The 22,345-nt window shown below is 44.3% G+C and overlaps 1 protein-coding gene across 18 annotated transcripts in view; it reads right to left on the bottom strand.

Moving 5' to 3' along the window:
* Positions 1-59: 59 nt before the first annotated feature.
* The window catches only part of da (daughterless), a 107,945-nt gene continuing 85,659 nt past the window's right edge, over positions 60-22,345 (bottom strand). For 7 of the 18 annotated variants that reach the window (XM_065476304.1, XM_065476311.1, XM_065476316.1 and 4 more), the window contains 12 exons: positions 8,392-8,479; positions 7,757-7,926; positions 7,161-7,430; positions 6,852-7,013; positions 6,613-6,678; positions 6,102-6,453; positions 5,704-5,842; positions 5,475-5,576; positions 4,563-4,708; positions 3,955-4,085; positions 3,715-3,792; positions 60-3,614 (listed from right to left, as the gene is read on the bottom strand). In XM_065476304.1, the coding sequence (XP_065332376.1) occupies positions 3,727-3,792; positions 3,955-4,085; positions 4,563-4,708; positions 5,475-5,576; positions 5,704-5,842; positions 6,102-6,453; positions 6,613-6,678; positions 6,852-7,013; positions 7,161-7,430; positions 7,757-7,926; positions 8,392-8,479 (1,692 nt within the window). In that variant the 3' untranslated portion in view covers positions 60-3,614; positions 3,715-3,726. Of the gene's footprint in view, positions 3,615-3,714; positions 3,793-3,954; positions 4,086-4,562; positions 4,709-4,761; positions 4,908-5,474; positions 5,577-5,703; positions 5,843-6,101; positions 6,454-6,612; positions 6,679-6,851; positions 7,014-7,160; positions 7,431-7,756; positions 7,927-8,391; positions 8,480-22,345 lie in introns of those variants that run through there. The other 11 variants (XM_065476305.1, XM_065476307.1, XM_065476306.1 and 8 more) reach the window with 11 other exon arrangements.

Raw genomic sequence — 22,345 nt, 5'->3', positions numbered from 1 at the left:
TTTCAACATTAAAAGCGCTTCGGGATCATATGTACGTAAAAGGAAATGAAAAGCAAGCCTTTTATTTTATGGAAAATGGCACATTTATTATCTTTCTGTGTGTTTACTGTTCAAATAATAATTGTCATGGATGTTTGTTCGTCGTCCGCAACATTTGCATACAAATTGCAAGTGTCAATGCCAAACCTCTCTTTCTTTCTGTCACTCTAAATTAACATTTCTTCATCAATTCATACACATGTTTAAAAATTAGTTGGACAAGAAATCAGCGTAGAAAACGAAATCATTTAAATTGCATAGCTGATTTTCTCATAGGTTTGCGAACGTTCAAGGCATTCGATTGAAATATAGATAACTGCTGAGAATGTGCGCGTTTCCAATCTTTTTTACTTAAGAAAATCATTATATATCGTGATCTATACATATAAATTATACGCACACCGTCATAGCACTCACGCAGTACTGCCTTCAAAATACACAAAAATGTAAGTCAGAAACTTGAACCGAAGCAAGTCTTGAAAGTTCTGTTTTCATCTCGGTGGATTTTCAAATTTTGCCTGAATAGAAATCAAAATAATTTGGCACGCTGAATAAAAGCAACGCATTACACAAATAATACTAATCATTTGGCAGTATTTTGTTCAACAGGCAACTAAAAATAGAGTACTAATGCAACAAGTCCGATTTGTGACTGAATGGGTCGAAGGATAGTAAAGATTAGGATCCAACAATTGCTCAAAAATCATGTTAATCCAGCAGAACAAATCGATGGGGGTAACAGGGGCCGCAAAAATTAAGCCAGAAAACCAAAGACACGAAGAAACCCGAAAAAATTCTCGCATTGGCCAAAATCCAAGTTGTTTTGGAGACGTCCGTCAAAATTTAGGCGCATCCCGGCTTTGCCCACCTGGGTGGAGTTTTAGCGAGCTGCTTGCCAGGGATGCTGCCTTTTTCGCATGCCTCAATCAATCATCAAGCCCGTGGCTCGCATTGTTGAGCGCATACTTTGCATGGACGGTAGCCATGAGGCCCTTGCGTCCATGCGATGTTTTTGCGGCACTGTGTTGTTCGCCATCTCAAAAGAGATCATTCTTCGATAAAATAATAACTTGCCCAGCACTTCGAGCACACACGAAACATTTCGTCCTCAACTCTATCCAAAGCTTATACAGGTCCCACCAGCAACATGGCTGATGTAACCGGCATTCCGCCACCCCCACCCCCACCGAAGAACTAACACAGGCCTAATAGGAGAATGACATCAGACTGACCAAACTGGCACATGAACTCTTCAGGCTACACAGTTTGCAGAATCCAGGGAGTCAATAACAATGATTGAATCCTTGGTCGTGTAAAGTAAAAAAAAAAAATACAAAAGGTCCAATTTAATTGAATTCCATAAAATCAAAAATAAATAAATCTAATTAAAATTTTCCTGGACCAGCAAATTAAAATATTACATAAAAATTAAACAAGGTGATCAAACAGCCCACGTTTTTGTGACACCGAGTTTTCGTTATCATTTCTCAATAAATGCATATTTTTCTTTAACAAAAAAATCATGGGGCCATCCATCTCAAAAGAGATAAACCAAACAAAAACAAGAAAAAAAAACGATAGAATTTGGTTTGCGGGGAAAACTGCTTTGAAAGTGGAATCTAAATAAATTTACTTCGCGTTGGCGATCTCGCTTTCAATTACTGCAGTATCCACGAAAATAATGAATTTGCTGAGGAAAAAGATCCACAGTAAATATCAACTCTATGAGTCCAATCTAGCACCAGGTATATACGATTTAAGAATCACCTCTGTACATAATTACAAAAATTTTGCGTAATAATTTAAACTTTACCAAAACTAATTTACAATTTTTTTAGAACCTTTTTAAGGGCTTCAAGCTCCCCGCCGAGTGGATAACATAAATATGGAGCTTGAGTGCCCGCGGAGGAGCTTGGGCCAAATCGTACCCATCTTTTCCCCTCCCCGCACCGAAGCGCCAAAAGCTGCTAAAAAGGTTCGAAAACCAGCTAGTGGCGCCTCCTACCAGCCTGTTGAGCTATTTGAGCAATTCGAGTCACTTAATTAACCACCTTTTGCCAGTGTGAGATCCCCAAACAGCTCAAATATCTCCCATTGCTTTGACATTTTGACACTCCTGAGAATGTCTTAACAATGCAAGCCAACAGGCTGGTAACTAAAATTTTTAGCAAATGCTAAAATTGATAGCAAATGCTAAAATTTTATGCAACAGAAAGAAACATTCTTTCTGTTGCATAAAAAAGGATTTCGGCCTTTGCACGCTTGCTGTGATATTAATTTTTTCGGAATTTTGGGTCTATGATGGTTTTGGGCTTAATCATTGCGGAGCAAACCAGTGCCCCCAGTAACAGGATTGTTGGATCCTTTTCTCTGCCATCCTCAAATGGGCGAAGGACAGTAGAGGCAAGAGCAGATTGTTGGTCTCACAATTGTTTGGTATGAATAACAAAGCCAAAACAAGTAAGTTCTAGACGTAAAAAATGCTGCGTCTACCGTCCTTACTTAGAATGGGTCAAGCTAATACTGATGTTGCAGCAAAAAATTTGTTCGGTCCGCGCGGGCAAGAAAATTTGAGCTTTTAAGTTCGATGGTAGTTTGCTTGTTTGTTTGGTACAAAAAGTCACAATTAAGAGAGCAATTAAAAAATGAACATGCCATTTTTGGAATGATAGACGACGTCCTAAAATAATTAAACGCTTTTGATATACAAAAATTTGTGTCAGTTATTCCATAATTCATTGAGGATTGAAGGATTAAGCTTTAGTTTTAATTTGTAATATATCAATCTGCTTCTTCACGCTGCTTAAGAAATTATATACTTGGGAATTTTGTTCACTTAAGAATTACTGAAAATCAAGAGGCTACATGAAAATATACAATTGCAATCTAAGATTTTGTTGTCACCCATAAATAATAAAAATAGCACTTATTTAAATATAATTACTTTTTGAATCAAATAAGCAGTAAAAGAAACCGCGTCTCGATCAGGAAGATCTTAGGGACAATCCAGATCGAGCACCAAGTGGAAATCATAAAGTATATTAACACAAAATAAACCTAAGCACGTAATTAAAAATTGCACAGGAGATGCAATTATTAAGTGAGAGGAATTGTGATCAGCGAAGAAATCCTTTTGCACCTTCCCGTTCGTGAGCGAGATTTTCCTCGTCATCAGACAAAAAAATCAGCTCAAGCCATTTTATTCCCATTCTGATAAATGGAAAAAAAGAAGAGCAGACACAAGTGCGTGGTAAACTATATAACTTTCTGACAGTTTGACCACATTATGATAATGCAAAAAGAAGAGAGTCAATTATAAAAAACCCTTAATAACTTCTTTGACGGTTTCACACTTTTCTTTCTCACTTTCTTCCAGCATCCTTTTGTCTAGTTTTTTTATTCACTTTACTGCGCTATTTTTACACTTGGAGGATGATTCGTACAACATTTGTGATAGTCACTGAGGTCACTTTTGTGTCACTTCCCAACTCACACGTCGTTTAGTCCGGCAGTTACGGTCTCATCCTTTGTTACTGCGGTGGGCCTGAGGTGTGCTGTAGTGGCGGCTGCGGCCCCTGCAAATTGCAAAGCCGGTTATTTTTTTTACCCGAGCAGCAACGATTTATTTATTTATTTATTACAGTAAGAATGTTAAAAACCACAAAATTACCCTACCAAAGTTCAAGTTTATCTGCCACTGCCACTCATAACTTCAGACTCCATAATTTGTTGAAAATTTTCAAGAATTTCGGCCTGCGTTAAAACAAGAAAGAAACAAAATTCAAATTAGACAAATCGGACTGGCAGGCTGAGGCGAAATAAAGCAGAGAGGGTTGGTTAGTAGGCAGTGGCGAGGCAAGAAATGTTCTTTGCTAGGACATTCTTGAGCAGAGATTAGTGAGAAAGAATACTCACGGGCATGGTACCGAAGGGCTGCGCCATGTGAGGAGGGTGTCCCATGTGGTGGGCTGCCATTTTTGGACCATCGTCTGCTTTTTCCTCCTCTCTACGCTTTAGGCAGGCAGCTTTCGGGTTCAGGTTACGCTCTGGAAAGAACGACAATCACATTAGCAAAAAAAAACTTCCTCAAAGAGTGAGTCGAAAAAGCAGTGACTGAGAAATTCAACGAATTTAGTCTTAATTAACAAAGTTGCACCTTATTTATTACACTTCTAAAAAAATCAATTGAAGTTCTTGAAATGGCTCACCAAAAACATCACGACCGAAGAACATGGGCGTAATTTGAGCCCCTGCACCGGGGTCTTTAACTCTAAGCGTAATATTTTTCCTGTGAAATATTGGTTTACGAAAGCCAGCAAGACGGTCTGCAGAGAGCAGCAATAATCTTTTAAATTCAAAAATAGATCCATCATTGCAATGAACTTAAGTCAATTTAGCATCGACCCGTACACCATCGCTCAGATTCTCACATTGCAAGTGCGATGCGAGCCAATATAAAGCCAAGTAGTTAATGAACACTTTTTGTGTTTTAACGTGACATCATAGAATTCGAACTGCTCTACCTCGAACTTGTTGTTCAAGCTGCACTATCACATCAACTGCCATATTTAAGATGCCGAGTTTTGTTTGTGGCTTATCGGTCTTCAAGTGTTGCATGCACATTCGACCAAGCTCCTTCAATGCTTCGTTTATGTCCCGGATTCTTATCCTGCAAGGGGCGGGGAAGGGGAAGAGAGAGAGAGAGAAACAGAGATTTAGTACCTTTCACACGGTTCTGCAAATGCACAATCAGATCGGTAGCCTGCGTCAAGATATCAACTTTGGTTTGTTCACTTTTGTTCGTGAAATGGGCCGAGACAACTTGGCCCAGAACACGGAAAGCCTCGTTTATGTCTTTTACTCGAACCCTGTAAACAAAATTGGAGTATTTCGTCTCTTTCAGTTTTTGTCTTGACTCTGGTCTGCGAGCCTTTTAGCCCGCAGACCTTTTAACATTTCACTTTTGAGCTATTAAAAACTATCATGCTTGAAAATATTAAAATGATTTTGTTTAACACTAGACAGAAAAATTAGGAAGAAATAATGCAGGAATGGAATCAACATGTCACTCGGATAGATAACTGGAAAGCATTACAAAACACAATCGGCTCAGATTCAAAGTCAAGTCTGCAAACGTCACGAAATCCTCCAACTTTGCTACTGATATGTACAGTCCACTCGTACGCTCATGTAAAAAAACAACCCAAATGATCTCTAGCAATTGCCGGAGAGCTTGAGATGTAAAATTACAAGTTGAGGCATGCTACGGATGTAATTGTGATTGGTCAGAAACCAATTTCCAGATTCAAAGATGAGGATGCAGCTGATATGCATGCTGTGGCCACCTGCTAATTCAACACCATATCAGCGCCGCATCCAAATCCGAATATTTATTTCACTGTATTTTGCGGCTTGAAAGAATGATCCGATTGTACCTTTCCCTAGCATTGTTTGCCTGTCGCCTCTCCTTCTCTCTTTGAGCTTTTGTGGCAGGGTCTTCATCCTCATCGGCACTGGAGCAGCTGTTGACACTGATACTAGGTAAATTTAAGTTCCAGAAGAAATATGTGATTATTCGTGTTGTTGCAGTTGTTTTACTAAATACTTTGTGACAGAATTCGTGTTCAGTCATTAATGAGTCACGTGACAATTTTGATTTAATACCTGCGGGTGCGTTTTGATCCTTTTCCTCCTCCAGCAGTGGAACTCGTTGAGTTGGGACCGGGCAAAACATTAAGTCCGTGGTCGCTACTGCTTGGCTTTGAGTCTGTGCTGTCGGGCGGGGGCTCCAGCTTTCGTTTTTCTGAAAACGAGAGCATTGGTTTAGTGAACACGAATTAAAATTTATTATTTTTTAATTCAAACTTTGGTGGGAATGTAAGAAGTCAATATAAAAAAACAAATTTGTTAAATTCGTCTTAGTATATATTTGAATGAATGGCTAATTGCCGAAACAGTTCGAAATACGCAAGTATATTAGAATTTTCTTGTAAAGTTAACTAAAAATTCCCACTTTCGCTTCCGAGTAATAAAAGAATAGGAAAAATTGGACGCATATTTACTTGGCTTACTTGTACTGAGCCTTTCGATTTTGATGTTGCCGTCAGTGTCCGAGTTGAGCGGCGCGTAGTTGGCACCCACGGGGTTGAGACCAGCGGTGGGCGCGGCCGAAGGTAGCGCCGAGCCGGGGGTGCCGGGGTGAGGGCTTGACAGGTGCTCCATGTGGTAGCCAGAGAGCCTGATACCGTTGGAATGTGATGCTGTTTGGTGCGGGCCGCCCCCGTTGGCGCTTATCGTGGCCACGAGCGCGGCGTGCATTATCTCCGGAGCCCCCGAGACCATGTCCTGGATCTCGGCGTGGTTGCGCAGGACGTTGAGTGCGTCGTCCATGTTCGTCCCCTGTAATAGGCCATTCTGCTACAATTAGCGGTTCTTAAGTTCACCTGGTACTGCTTGATGCACAACTTAAAAAATTTCATTGGAGATGGAGAGGAAGGAAATGCGAAAGAGACAGTTTTGGAGCCTCTCCAAGTAAGTGATTTTTTTTTAAAAGATTTTGTTTGTTCAAGTTACCTCAGCGTGGGTTTGAGTCGTCAGGACTCCGAGGGCATCATCAAATCTACGTTGCCCGGTTTGAGCCTTTGCGTACCAAACGGGTCGACAAGCAACACAAAAACAAAAAAAGAAACACCAAACCTCGAATTAGTCATGCAAAATAAAATTCAAAGGAAATCTCAAAATCTAACACGTGCAGTTTTGTATGAAAAGAAAAGTGATTGGCGGGGTGTTTGCCAAAAAAATTGTGAGCTTACCATCGCTAGGTTGGACCGGTCCGATATGAAGTGGGGCGAAGACGGGTTTGGTCCTTGCGAGGGTGGCCAGGGTCCGTTAGCGTTCGTCAGCGGGGGTGGCGAGCTAACAGGGGTGGAGGGGTTGGAGCTGTAGCTGCTGGCACTTTGATCCGCGGGGTAAATCTGAAAAAATGCAGACGCACGTACCGCGATTAGCATGGAAAGCGCGTCGGAAAACGGACAGCGATTGGGGGGCCGACGTGAGAAAAAAATGAACCGAAAAGGTGCGAGGATGGAAGCAGGAAGAAAAATAAGGAAAAAGTTGCTCACGGAAGCGAGTGCCTTGTTGATAGTCTCTCCAGGAGTTTGAGGAGGTGGAGGGGCGACCGGGCTGCCGCCCGTCGCCCCCGCGAAGGGGCTGGGAGTGGGAACGGCCGCCCCCGCGGGGGTGGCGGCCGCTGGCGTGGCCGAAGGGCCGGCAGCGCCGGGCGGCGCGCCGCCACTCGCGGGGCCGCGGAAACTCGACATTGGAGGCAGACTGGTGTTGATCAGGGTGGAGGAATCTTGTTGCTGCTGGCTAGGTGACATGGTCCCATAGCCCTGTGTGCACATGCGAGCGAGCGTTTCAAACACAAACCAAACACAATGGAAAAGAAGGTGGCGGCGGCTCAACACAAAATTTCGGGGAGGGAACAAATGAAAATGCGGTGCTGAGATGGTCGAAAGCAGGAAAAATAAGCTCAACATTGAACTGGATCAGTGAAATTTTTATCTAAAAATTGTGAGAATTGCTCAATTTTAATTTCCAAAATATAATATTAATGTAAATCAATTCACTCGATCTATAATTTTTTTTTTACAATTTTGCATGAGCTCTCGAGTAATTTTTATTGCGAATAAAACGTAAAATATTAAGAGGCACGTACCATATGTTCGGTGAGGTGCATTGCAGACGAGTAGCCGACGGCTTGTGCGAGGTGAGGTGCCGCTGGGCCCGCCGGACCCATGGGTCCCGCCGGCGAGCCGTAGCCGTAGGCCGATGCGGGGGTGGGGCCGGCCCAGTGGTCCGTGTGTCCCGGCGCTCCAGCAGACGCTTCTGCAAGCGAGAGACATTTCAGATTCTGGGTGGCACAAAGCAACACAGCGAGATAGGGAGGGGTGTTGATGTTTATGTGTTTAATTTCCAAGAGCAGCGGCCTAAGTTATGCCCAGCGAGAACGCTGGCAATAATAAAAGAAGCGCTCTCGTACTGAGAAAGGAACGAAGAGTGGAGGAACAGATGTTTGCTAGCAGCGTCGATGAGATATTATCATGCAGTTATTATCGGGCCGAAAAGTTTACTCTCCAGCGGCGGCGGCAGCAGCAGCAGTAGTGGAAAAAATAATGCCTTGCTGCAGTGGATGAATTAGAATCCCGGCTTGTTTTTGTACCGCGCGCGCCGCGTGAAAGTTTAAAATTACGGAAAGATAACTCGGCGCGTGAGTCAGAGGAGAGCATGAAAAAGGGCTACAATTTACATCTTCCAAGCAAATAAAGTTATTTGCAAAAAATCCAAACTTACCCAGGAAATAGGGTTCTTGGAAGAGGTTTGCATTACTCTTGGGAGGTGTGTAGCTCGGCGAATCCTGGCCGAACTCATCCGAGCCATACTGAAACAAAGAGAGCGAAATCATGAGTACCGACGAAAATGCAATCCTGTGAAGCAACACGACACTCACGAACGGGTCGTAGATGGCGTTTTGCGGGTGGTGGATCAGAGTGCCGTAGCACGGGTAAGGGTAGAACATGCTGTTCATGTGTCGCTCGCGCACGTCTATTGCGGAAAAGCCGCAGCGCTGCCGTTCGCGCCGACTTGCGAGCGCCGAATGCGACTCGGCCTGCCTCCACCGCAATAATCCAAAAGCCAGCGCCACGCTCGGCCGCCACCGCGAGTATAATATATTTTATTTGGCCCGCCTCAATATCGCCACGCGTCCGGAAAATGCTTCTGTCTCTTCTCCTTTGGCAATAAGCGGCCGGCACGGATAAAAAGGACACCAGCCTGGCGGAAAATTTCAATTCCGGATTCTATCAGCAGAGGCCCATTGATTTTCCGCTAATTCGCGCATTGTTCGTCCTCCAAACCGGCGGCGGCAAAAGGGGTGACGATTTCAACGGGCAAACCAGTGACAAATCATATACAGTTACTATAGTGATTCATTTATCATTGCGAGCTCATGATTTTTCCTTAGTTAGTAAGAGCACGCATTGTTAATAATAGTCTTATTGTTTGTGGAATTTAGCAATAGTCTATGTCTACGGTGTGGAATAATTAAATCAGGGATGAGGAACAGTTAAATTTCAGATGGAGCTGAAGTTCTCGAAAACTTAATTTTTTCGCTTGATATTGACATGCCGAAAAAATATCGTGGGAGACACTTCTCGCCGCTTGATTAGCCGTTTTTCTCACAAATTTAAACGGCAACCTGGAAATTTTTACATTTCTTCATTTCTCAAGCAGAGTTTAATAGATTTTGTTTTTAATTTTTTTTTAAAGAGGAGAATCAGAAAACCAACTGTTTAGCTTCAGTATCCGCATCAAACTGTCCTTTGGTGACCAAAAGCGTTATGCAATAAGGACAAGCACGCTAAACCGAAAAGGTGCACCGCAGCCTAGAGAACCAATCAAGACACAAAAAAGGGTGGTAGCTAAATTGCCTGATGCTTGCGCGACTTCCTCTGGCTGTAAAAAGCCAGCGCAGCGTGAGAACCCTGAGTGCCTAAATTACGAGAGCGTCTTTCTCGCATTGTGTTTGGCGCTGCCGACAATTAAAGACGGTTTAATATGTCTAATCATGCATGCTACTGGCGCGGAATACGTAATGCGCAGTGGACAGGTGTATTCTGCCAGCGACAGGAAATGCGGGCCCAACTCACGCACTATGTATTTACTTACGTATACTGTCAAGAGCGTGCGCGTGTAAGTGGCGATCGGTGTTTTCATTCCGCGCGACTAAACCTAATCGAGCGGCGAGGCGCAATTATTTATTATCATCGCACGAATGTGGCAATGCTCGCTCGACAGAAAGGAAGTTAATTTTCGAGAGAGGAACAAAAGAGGCGTGCGAACCAATAATATTAAAAAATATTTCAATCGAGTCTCAGAGGAGTTTTGGATCGGCCTAGAAGATTTCCGCAGCGATCGAGCAGCGTTATTGGAATAGTGCGGCAGGCACGTTTCCCAGCCTATCAAATCGCGCATCGGCAACAAAACACCGCACTCTGGCAGCATCCACACACACACACACACACACACACACACACACACACATACACCCAGTGCTGCATGTACAACGACTCCAAGTGTTTGATATGATGCGAGCATCAAGGCAATAAAAAACATCCCTTTCTGCCGCGGCCAATAAACTATTGAAACGATTTGATATATCGGCTTCCAAACTGACCATATTTGCCGGCAGTCAGCATATTTATTTCCCTTTCGGCCCTCCTCTATTCCGTGCATGTTTGCGAGACACTGCGAAAATAATAATGCCCGGCCCGAATCAAATCTCTGCGCCGCCGACCCCGTCCCGTTCGCTCTTTCTTTCGGATCACCGCGTGAAATATGCATGCAGCGTGTTGTGTGTGCTGTCGGTCGGATCGGGCGGGAATGCCGCATTTGCTTCATTCCTTATTGATGAGCCTTTGTTTCCTTCAAATAAGAGATTTCGCTGACGCGCGCGTTCAGCCATTTCTCCTTTTCAAACCTGCATGAGCATTAATCATTTAGTTTTTAATCAAACCCCATCGCTTTCTTCTCCTTCCGGTCACCTCCATTCTCACGGGGATGGAGCGGAAACGTTTCGAAAAAATGGACGCGCATGATTAGCTGATCGTTATCAGCGCCACTGGACTGGCGACCTGCGATTTTGTCCAGGAATTTATTGCAAGAGAGCAGTGGTGTGGGAACGCAGCTGCACTGCATTTAATTTCAAGGAAATAGTGGCGCAAAAATTATCAAATTTATATGCAACGGGCAGGTGCAAGGCTGGAAGTGTTTTTTCTTTCTTTCCTTAATTTACTGCCGAGGTATTTTGCAAGGCCTAGTTAAAAATCGGCTCACTTCGGCTTTGACCCCCAGGGCAGAGTCTTATTGTTAGTCACTTGTTTTCCTGAAATGTGAATTATTGTGATATATTATTAATATATTTATGACAAAGTGCGGGAATAAATAATAACAATATAAAAGATAAGCTAGCTTTGAAATAATTGCTTTGAATCAAGATCAAGCAATTTTGTTCCTTTGCGAGCCGAGCAACGCAAGCTCGCATTTCCAGATCTGCATTTGAGATGGAGCGAGCGACACGCACTCAAAGAACCACCGCGCACCGTATCTTTCTTTCCGCCACGAATTTAACGAGCAGACCAGTTTTTGCTTTTAATTTTTACGCCCCTGATAGAAGAAGAGAAGTGCAGCATCCACGCGAGAGAGAGAGCGAGCCGAGCCCCCTTTTTCTTATTGCGGCAGTCATGAAAAATAAATAACTACACACACTACTCTGAATCTCGGCGCGGCGGCAGACATGTTGAGAAGATGAAGCAAGAGAGAGAGAGAGAGAGAGAGAGAGAGAGAGAGAGAGAGAGAGAGGCGGCGGACGGAGAAAAAAGGGCGGCGATCGCAGGGCAGGGAGAAGACCATAAAACATTTTCGAATAAAACTAACTCCGCATCGCCGGCGCCGTGTGTATATCTATATAAAAAAAATAAAGCATCAGAAGCTGAAGGCTGTCACATATTTACGTTTGATGGACTGCTGCTGCTGCTGCTGCCGCTGGCCGGTTTTACGCTGCTTGCTGTATGCATGAAAGTAAGATATTGGCCATTGACTCCGCCTGTGCCTTTTTATTATTTATTTGCCCGAGAAAAAGCTGACTAACGTGATGAATTGGCCGCTAATCAATGTAATTTGCACCTATTGTGCGCGCTCGCGGCCGTCATTATCGGGGCTGATGCACCCGAGCAGCGCCGAAATAATTGAAAACGCAACGGCTCCGCACGACAAAAGCAGTAAAATTGTATATTTGAACGTTTAATGGCGCGTAATTTGCTGCCGCCGCTTTGTGCGGGAGGCGAGGCGGCAAACCCGATGGCAAATTTACGGCTCTGCAATCGCTGAGACGCGCCGCGCGCGTGATGCAAAGCTTAAAATATTTCTCGGCCTTTATTCACTCTCAAGTATGCAAAGATCATAGTATTTCGAAGCAATGAATGCCTATATTCAGACGGTTGAAAATTATTTTTCGTTGTTATGCTAATTTAAAAAGTTGCAACTTTCTTATTGGGCTTTTCATAACGCAAAATAAAAAACCTTTGATGCTAGTCAAAATTTAGGTTAACCGATTTAACGAATAGGGATCATATTTTTCTTCTGTTTGACATCGCAAACAAGAATCTTGTTTACTTGGGTGGCTTTTTTATCCTTTTAAAACAAACTAAACGCGTTTTTTGGTGGTTAACGTGCATACGAAACGAAGTCGGGCATTTGGATCAAGTTTTAAGCCCTTGAGGCGGATCACGCTCATCATCGCTCTTTCTCCCTGGAAGCCAGCGGCGTCTGAAGACGTTTTTTCACTCCCACTTGCTGCAGTTGCCCCTTTAGCATATTATGTGTATTCTGCACTTTTTTAGTCATGACATTCAGAGCGTCGGATGACAGCCGCGCACCGTTTGAAAATTTCAGAGCAAACACATGTTTACCAAACTTGATCTCACCCTCCCCCTCTTTCGCCGCAACCTTCAACAAACTGCTAAATTCAAACCGAACTTGTAGGTCGGTGCAGTGTTGGACAAGAAATAAAATTTGGCATACAGCTTTTCAATGTTACAAATCCCATTTCCGGCGATTATCTTAAGAACAGGGGATGATTGGAAATACGGGTGGTCTGTATTGACAATTCAATCAGGCATGGCATTCCTTTGAATTTTTCAAAAGAGGTGTTTTCCAGTCGGCCTTTTTAATTAAAGAGATTGCATTCTATGCTCACGTGAGCTATGGGGGAGGCCACGCCGACAGCCATTCCTGTCGGGTGCACACCTCAACTTTGTGTTTGTTAGTTGCTCACCGATTCGTCGCTTATTTGTTTATTCACTCGCTCTGTATGAGTCGCTTTCATGCAGGATCGGACTTTGCTATTCATGCCGCGGTCAGGAGTCCAAACTTTTCCAGCCTGTTGTATATTTATAGTGAAGTTGCCGTAATTATATCAGCTCGAAAGGTTGTTTTCAACCGGAAAGCGGTGCGGACGAGAGAGGGCTTCATTAACTTGCACCACTCAGCGCGCGCAACTGATAAGCAAAATGCGAGCTTTGCACTGTTTTGTTTCGGGTCACTCTATAAATTTAATTTTCCAACGCTCGTCCCAACGCACAAAATCAAGCATTTACCGGCCTGCTATTACAACAGTCTTGCACAAAAATTTCAGTAATATGCTGCTTCGCCGGCATGATGTCAACATAAAATTATACAAGGCATGGATCTACAGGTAAATTTCGTTAGTTAATAGTTTTGTTGGTCAAGAATTGGTTTCAATTTTAAATAGCAGGCTAACTGCATTTGCAACACTTTGTATTTTGTTGCCTGCTTTTGATGATAAAAGCAAAGTGCACACAAACCGTAAGCACAGAGAAACGTGTTATTGCCGGCGGGCTGGACGGACGAGAGCTTTCAACTCGCTCACTCGCACATTCGACCCTGCAGCGGTGACTTTTTTCAAATCGGAATTAGAAACGAGGAAAAATGCAATTCTAGTGCACAATGAGATTGTTCTGTGAGAGTGAACTGAGCGGCGGCGGCGGCGGCAGCAGCCAGGACCGGACGGACTGGTGACTCTGGCGAAGAGAGTTGAAAAACGAGAGTCGACTTTTTTCACCAAGACATTATTGCGTTCCCACAGATGCTGTGGATGAGAATTTTCTTTTTCGACAAAGATGATGCTTGTTTTCCTCCGCACTCTCACAATCAGCGTCTGAGCGTTTTAAATATTTAGCATGGCTATAAATCTCGGGCTGCTGCGAGTCGTAATTTAGAGGCGATAATACGCATTTGTTCTTCGCAAATCAGATTGGCAAATGGGGCTCTCGAGTGTGCAATTTGGACGAAAACTGGCTCGAATCAATTTGCGTTGGAAAGCCGAAGTGGCCGAAATCTCGATCGGCCAAATCAATTGGCAGCGCCGATGCTCATTATGTCAGAGAGCACTGCATGCGCGGGCCATTATTGGCCAGATTTATTGTTTGCTTTATTGCTCAAAATCTTATCTGGCGAGGATTTACAATCGCCGCGGCCCCCAGCAGCACCGGGATTCGAATTGGGTCGTGCGATACAATCAATATTCTTCTGAATACATAATTCTGTAGGCGCGCGGGCAGCATAATCCGCGCTGTTTGTACAAGCAGCAGCAGCTAAGCCGCAGCTTTTACTGCCCGCGATCCCCCTGAGGAGTTCTCTTTTGTCCGCGCGTATAAATTACTTGATACTTGAATTACCCTATAATTAACCGGTGGTGCACTCTGCTCGGAAAATAAATTTATTCACGAATGCAACTTTCTATCTCGGCGTCGGTGGACGGCAGATGCAAAAATGTCGTCTAGAAACCAAAAGCAATCGCGTTAAATGTTAATTGAACGAGCTAAATTGATTTTAATTGTGCAGCCCAACAGTGTGCCGGAATCTGGGTTAAGATCGACTTAATTCTCCAATCATGCCGGGGCGGAGTCGAGTCGCTCTGTAATTAATTACGCGCGTTTTTGTCGCTCGGCGCCTCCTAAGTTGCTTTTCGAGAGCGTGAGAAATGGAGAATAAATTAAATACAAAATTATTTATATTAGGCACTGGAGCAGCGGCGTTAAAAAGTTTCAAGCAGCTTGGGAAAAGTCTCGCGCGCGGGAGGGGTAGCTCCGCTAGGGCCAAAAATAAACGCGCGGCCGTAAATTTGTGACTTAATCAGCGCCGCTTCATAACAAACGTAAACAAAGGCGAAACACGGCTTCACGCACTCGCGGCCTTTTGACTGATGATCCCTCCGCCTAGAGCGAACAAGTTTCAGTGACGTGGCAATGACAAACCGCAGCGTTAGGGGTGCTGATGCTCAATTCATTGTTTGAGTTGAAAGAAATTTACTCGCCACCCCAACCCCACTTCTTCTTTCAGTTTGATGGATGGTTTGTCCATAGTTGAGATCGAACCACTGCCGGCAAGGAGCCATGTCTGCTCAATAACATCGCGAACGAATAACATGGAGTGGCACACCTTCGCTCCAGAGCGTTTTTTAACCTCTCTGCTCAGTCTTTCCCGATGGATTTGAGCCCACCAATAACACCGCCGAGCGGATCACAAGGTTCCCGAGTGGCCGCAATCGTGACCATCTTTGCACCCAGGGCTTTCTTTTGAAACGACAGACATTTGTCTCTATGGAGCCGCTGGAAAAGTGCGAAAACCAGCCAGTGGCGCCTCCTACCTGCCCATTGAGATATATTTGAACATTTCGAGTCACTTTTAGTCATCCTCTGACATGCTCAAATACTCCCCTGACATTCCTGAGAATGCCTTAACAATGCAGGAAGGGCTGAGGTATATTTATTTATTTATTTTATCTGAAGTATTATTTTTTGTCTCCCTCTTTTGTGCATTTTCCATCGGAAGATTATCTCCTACTGTTGAATTAGGCTTAATATGACCACCATCAGCAGGTATTTCTTATTTTAACCCACCACAAACTCCATTATTAAATAAGGCTGTTCCACGCGCATACTGGGAAGGTGCAAACCAGCAAGAGGCGAGTCGGATTTGCTATCGCATTGCTCCATCATGACAATGCTAGCCCCCCGCAATCAACCCCCAAACATCGTTAAATAATAAATTTTAGAGTTCAACGAAGGCCCGGGGAACCAATGCCGTGCCGCAATTCATTTCGTTGGATTACCAAGTTTTAAGGATTGCCTGCTAATTTATCGAAGGAATATTAATTTCATTAAAATTTTATTTGAAACACATATCTCGGTGGAGTATTTTTTATTGACTTCAACAATGCTCCATGCACCACGGGACGCTTTGCGGCGGTCGGTGGGTCGTCGGGTTGTGTCCCTAGACGCGGCCTCGCACACTGAAAATAGTCACCGTTGCTCATCCGGCGCGTGTATGATGAAGCTATTAGCGCCTCTGTTTGGGCCAAATTGTAAAATGAAAGATATTTCGAGAGGCGAGTGAAAAAGGCCGTCCTGTCCCGCACGCATATACGAATTCTGTTATTACGCGCGGAGTGCGCGGGCGCGTGCAATGGCAGCGATGTAGCATAATGATGCTGTCAGCGGCATAAATAAATAAAACGCGCGCGAGATGACCTTTGCTGCTCTGATTAAGTGTCGGGAGGTCGGTTAAATTAAAATGCGCGATGATCTCTGCCGGCAGGGGGGTGGGGTGGGGGGCACCAACGTGTGATATTAAAAAACGAGCCATATAATTATCTTTTTATCTGCGCTCTGGTGCAAGACGTCGAGCTGTTGCTTCCGATAAATTGATTTTCCAGTTGAGCATGTTGTTTTTGATTGACGAGTCGATTGAGGAGCGAGCGAAAAGTGCGATAGTGTCACGCTAAATGGCCGCAGTGACACAGAAACGCGTCGAGGGCTGTTCGAGCAACAAAGTCGGCCATTACTCATTACTCACCGGAAAAAATTCAATTCTTCGGAAATTTCCCGCATGTATTGTGTAATTTCGTGCTTACCGAGAACAGGTGAAACCGAGCCGCGGGTTTTAATTAACCAGATCTCGTTAAATTATATATTTACAACAAACTGTACTCACAAAACGCGCGCGCGATTTTCTGATTATGACACTGTTGCCGCAGCGTGATTTTAATTAGATCCGAGTCTAATTAGATCAATCAGCATTACGAAATTGCAGCGAGCGAGGCGCGCAAACCCTTGTAATGGGCTCGGTTTTATGCACTTGCGGTGTGTATGTGTGTGTAATTACAGCGTGCGCGCCGGCAATTTTCAATCAATCCACGCGATCGCAGCCCTCAAGGAGCGATGATGACACGCGCGCGGCGAGAGAATGCATTGCTCCTCGACATATATTTGCCGTTTATTTTCTCGCCACCAACGGTTTCGCGGACACATTTAAGCTGGACGACCGCGAAACGTGAGTGCGCGGTGGCTATTTATATTTTCCAACTTTGCCGGCGCACTTGCGAATAAATCCGTCTGCATCTCTGCAAAGTTTGTAAGAAACGAACGTGTTTAAGTCACGGTGGACGGTTGTTTGCAGATATTTCATCTTAAAAATGTCTCCCTCGGCCCGTTTTTAAATCGCAACCTGGCTTTTAAAAATATAAAATGGTTCGATGTTGCAATTTTGATGAGAACCGACGAAAGGAGCATATCAATTCTTCCACTTGAGCTAATTTGAATGTCACATGGCGTGCTGCTAGATGCAGAATGGTTTCTGCTGTGCAAAAGTGACATTGATGGAGCAGAAGGACCTGCCGCCCTTAATGAATAATTCCATTGGGCAGACGACGAGCGCACGCGAATAATCGAGCGCGCACCTGAGGCGCAATTTCATGCTGAAATTTAATGTCCTCAAAGTGCAACTTCGGTGCGAAGCCTTTTTCTTCAGTTGTAAATTGTTAATGCATATCTCGCGCAGCAGCAGATTTATTCGCAGCTCGAATGCAGATTGCGCGCAATGCAAATTCCACGTGCGTCACCGCAGAAGCTATCGGCCTTAGCGAAAAAAAGAGAAAATATATAACGAGCTTGAAAACAATTAACTCTCAGTGCGCGAAATGTGCGTCTCATTTTTTTATGCAACCGCGCTGGCAGTGCGTGGTTTGCTATAAATACTCCAGATGCTGGGCTTATCCGCGATCTCGTTGCTCCTCGGCCGCCGATAAATCGCGTGTGGATGGAAAAGCGGCTGACTTGGCGCAGATTATCGGTTCATACTGCTTCTTCTCGCGCCTTCATTATTACACAGACGCTAATGTCTCTATCGGCTCGGCGCTGTTGGATGCGAAGCTGCGATAAATTAGTCTCATCTGCTGACGTTCAAAGTGTTATGGGAAATTTTACTCCAGTTTAATAATGGCTACATCATCAGTTGGGCCGGTATGCGCAATGGCGGCCCTCAGCGACAATGCACTCGAATCGGGCAGCCAAATCTCCGGCAGATGTGCGAGATGCTTTTTAATGAGCACTTCATTTGTTCGAGCAAATTGAAATACATGTTTCTCGATTTTAACGATGACGCTCTCCGAAAATGATGAATTAGCAAACGTTTGAAACGCGCATGCAGCTCCAAGTTCATAGACACCACGATCACTTGAAAGATAATAACTCGCTGCGTCTTGCTGGAGAAAATGGCCTCGCAACTGCATTCCCCTGCAAGCTTTTAGGCCAACAATCGCTATCCGAATAAATTTCAGCTGCAGACGATGGGTTGAAATTCAGGTCTGCACGAGGGTGGGGAGCCCTGGGCAAGCCACTCCCCGACACGGTGGAAAAAGCCACGCGCCGAAATGAGCATGAAAAAGCGGTGGCGCATCCGGCCAGTCAAAAATCGGCGAGCTGCAGAAAAAAGCGGCCCCGTCACTCGCGACGCTCGCCGAATATCAAGCAAGGAGAAATGAGCAAAGTCGAATTTTGCATTAATTTGGCATGCAAGCATACGCCGCACACGCGAATCGATTCGGTGCCGCAGACGCCGCGGACGCGCATTTATCCAATGCAAATCGCGCGGCCGGCCGGACAAGTGTCCGATCTGCATTTCATGTAGATGCGCCGCCTGATAATTGCACGGGCGTCTCACTCGAAATACTATTAACCTCGCGTGAAGATTACGCTGTCGACTTTTATTTGCATGGACCAAACCTAATTTGATTCCGACTTGCGCGCAGGTGGCACTCGCCACTTGGGCATTCAATATAATCCTCTCATAAATCAACATGCAAAACTCTCCTAATAGTTCAAATTCATGAGGCGCACACTCGTATTATTTTCACTCGGAATATACATTGCATTTTAAAGGGGAAATTTCATCAATCACATCTCCACTATCAATAACGGTCTCGCTGTATATTTTGTAATTTTATTGTTGTTATTGTTGATAAAATCCAGTAGATAGAAGTTGCTGGAGTGAATTAATTGATGCATTGAAAGGCGTCATAAATCGCATTTTTGCAGAGAGACAAGCGAGTACACAGCGCGCGACCATTCAATAAAATCATAATTGAATTCTCGCCGCACGATCATTGTCCAGATCATCATACTCTGCTGCGGCGTTTATTGTTGCCTCACAAACAGATTCATGGTATCGATACGTATACTCACACAACACACAATACGTATCTTGTGCACAATATAATAAGTTCTCTCTCATTCATTCTGCGCTAGAGACGGAAAGGCGTGTTCCTCGCTTGGAGAGAAAGCAGCCTGTAACTTATTGCCGCGATTGTTACATTAATAATCCAACTTTTTTCGATGGACTCGCGCAGAGTTGACATTTCTAACGTCCGAGCAGAGAATTTAATGCAAAGAGAATGGTCATGTTCTCCGCCGTCTCCGTGAGTTCAACTGCCCAAAGCATTATTTCGACCGTAATTGCGCGCCACAACTGCAAAGGTGTAAACCCATAAATCAGGCCTTTATTTTCAATACAATGTGCGAGAGGAGAAAAACGCGAGTCTGCCCTAATTACGGACTTAGTTTTTCGAATTTGATCGTGATCGGAATAATTAATATTGCAGCCTTGGGACAACACACAAACGGCGGAGCAGATCAGAACAATTAATTAGCGCAAAAAGCAACTATTACGTTTATTCAAGAGCGAAAACGCATTTAATATGAAAATGGGTGTGTTTGTCGGACAGACAAGCTAACCTTCAATGAGAATTATCAGCAAATACGTGTGCACGCTTGTAGCGACCCACGTTTGAAAGCGAGGCGGCCATCCCTACAATTGTGGGCCCACGCGAGCCTATGCGTATATATACGTATTGGAAACGCGCAGAGAGCGCTGACAAGCCGAGCAGGTTGCTCTGCGCGTCTTTCAATCAACAACCAATCCGCCGGCCGTGAATGATGTACACGAAATCAATTCGGTCTGTCAAAAAGGCAGACATCCACCTATCAGGGCGGTATTTAATTGAATTCTCGCTGACTGCGTTCTGCGTTGGAAAAAGTGTAATGGGCTACAAGGCACGAATCAAAACACACCGCATTTTATTAAGATGAATACAAACAAACACGAGTTCTAAAACAATCAGCTGAATTGGAGCATCTTGACGTCATTTACGCAAAATTTATTAAAAATATATACTCTCTGAAAATTATAGGAAAATGCTAAAACTTTCCCAGGTTGCCGTTTAACTTTAAATCTGCTCCAAAGCTTGCAGCACCGTCTCCTCGCTGTAGAATCACGATTTCTTTCACATTTTAGGGAAATTTAGCTCAAAAATCAATGAGAAAATTTGGCAAAGTGTGACATTGAACTGTTCCTCGGTCCTGATTACTATACATTGTTGCTGAATTCCACAAACAATAAACTCAATGCAAAATGTTCTTAATTATTGTCCCTTTATTCATTCATTTGCATGCAGTAATCGTATAACTCAATCTTAAACACTTAATAATCCCTTAGAGCGAGAAAATTCCAGCAGAAGCGAGAGTGCAATTTCTTTGGATTCTCAAGCGCATGGCATGGTATACACTGTCAGAGTCTGCTCGCATGCTCGCTGACTAATATGTGAAAATTATGCACACACGGAGGGCAGATTCAATTACGCGCTGCGTGTAATTAAATCTAGACACTCGCACAAACGTCCATACGCAAAAGCGAGCAGCATAGCAGCAGTATTTTCAGGCGTGTAATTATAATGCATGTAAATTGATATCATAACTGGGGGGCTCGCGGCCAAACTGTCACAGACGGCGCAATAACGCGCAGGCAGGGTTTGCACTGATTTATGACTTTTCGCTGCCCCGCGAGGTCGCAGCCGTTTCCAGCAGATTGGCACGCAGAAAAGCACAAAGCGCGAAAATGCGTGTGTGCGGTTGAGGAGAGCGCGCGCGCGCGCGCAAATCTTTCGAAACTCCGCGAGTGTGTTCTTTTAAAAGGTTAATTAGCGAGTGATTGATGTTGTGCTAGAGGAGCATGCAAAGTCGCTTTAATTAGCCGACGGTCCATTTTTCACTCAACTTCTTTGAAGTGTTTATTGTTGATTCCCGGGCAATGATGTATCGTGTCGGCCCACTAGCAACCGAGATTAATTGACGTGCATTGTGCCACGTACCATACATACCATATAGAAACGGCCCGAATCGGCTGTCACTGCTCGCGGACGTGCGCTCCAAGCCGATGCTGCCAGTCAAAGTTACAAATCGATTCTGATTGTTTTGCTACGGAGTACAGTGCGTGTCTAAATGAATGCAAATCGATTATTTCGCGCCGTCCCGCTCACGCACTCGCATGTTTTAATTTTTGACCATTTTCAGCGAACTTTTGATCGGCTCATTCACATGTTTTTGGCGTGACAAAGTAATTCCCTTGGCTCGCGGGCCAACCCTGCTACTTACTGTCTTGAATTATGAAGCAAAACGCGACTTGGCCGTACCAAACTTGGCCGTGAATTGTTATTTTATGCAGGAACTCGCGCGCGCACACGCGGATTAAATTCAGCAAACGGCGGAGAAGTGCTGCTGTTGTCGTGGTGCGCCAAATTTCGCTCACAACTCCACTGACTAATTGTCGTTTGCGCCAACGAGCCGGCGCAAAGTTGTTAAATAAATTAACCGCTTACGCGCGCAATTATCTCCCGACTAGAATGAAAACAGGCAAAAGTTGTGCGAACCACCATTGAGGGTTGCTCGTCAAGGGACGAGAACTCCGCTGCGGTGCGCGACGTTTACTATCTGCATCAAACTGACACGATGGCTAGAATGGACCAGCGTGGGGTAAGAGATGCAGTCGAGTTGGTTTAAAAGTTGCACCGAAAGCAGAACCGAACTCGATACAATACACTTTCGAGGCGAGGATCTTACCGCTAGGCCACGAGTAAGTCACGTGACCGACACTCTACTTACAAGCATTTACTTGTTTCAAAAACGTCTTAATTTTTCCTAGAAAAGTATATTACTTAATGTGTTTTTGATGAGAAAAGTTACAAAATAAATTAGCATGTTGTGCAACCTGAAGGTTGAATGCGCATCTCAATTTGAAACTCTCCTTTTTGGAAAACATTGAAGGTATTATTGAAATAGCTGATTTAAAATACCAGACTGCCTTTTAAACTTTAAAAGGCTGCTCCATATTGCTCTTGGTGTACCACATGCCGGCACAGAATGCCCGCTGTGGCGCACAAAACATCCCTTGTTGGGTTATTGTGGCAAGGCTGAAGAACGCTTTCGCTTCTCCTTTTGTCCATTTCACTTTCTACAAGCTTGGCTTCACAACAACCAACTTATTTTCAAATTCAGAA

Source organism: Cloeon dipterum, chromosome 1, assembly GCF_949628265.1.
Source record: "Cloeon dipterum chromosome 1, ieCloDipt1.1, whole genome shotgun sequence".
NCBI lineage: Eukaryota > Metazoa > Arthropoda > Insecta > Ephemeroptera > Baetidae > Cloeon > Cloeon dipterum.
This window is presented reverse-complemented; position numbering and strand designations above follow the sequence as displayed.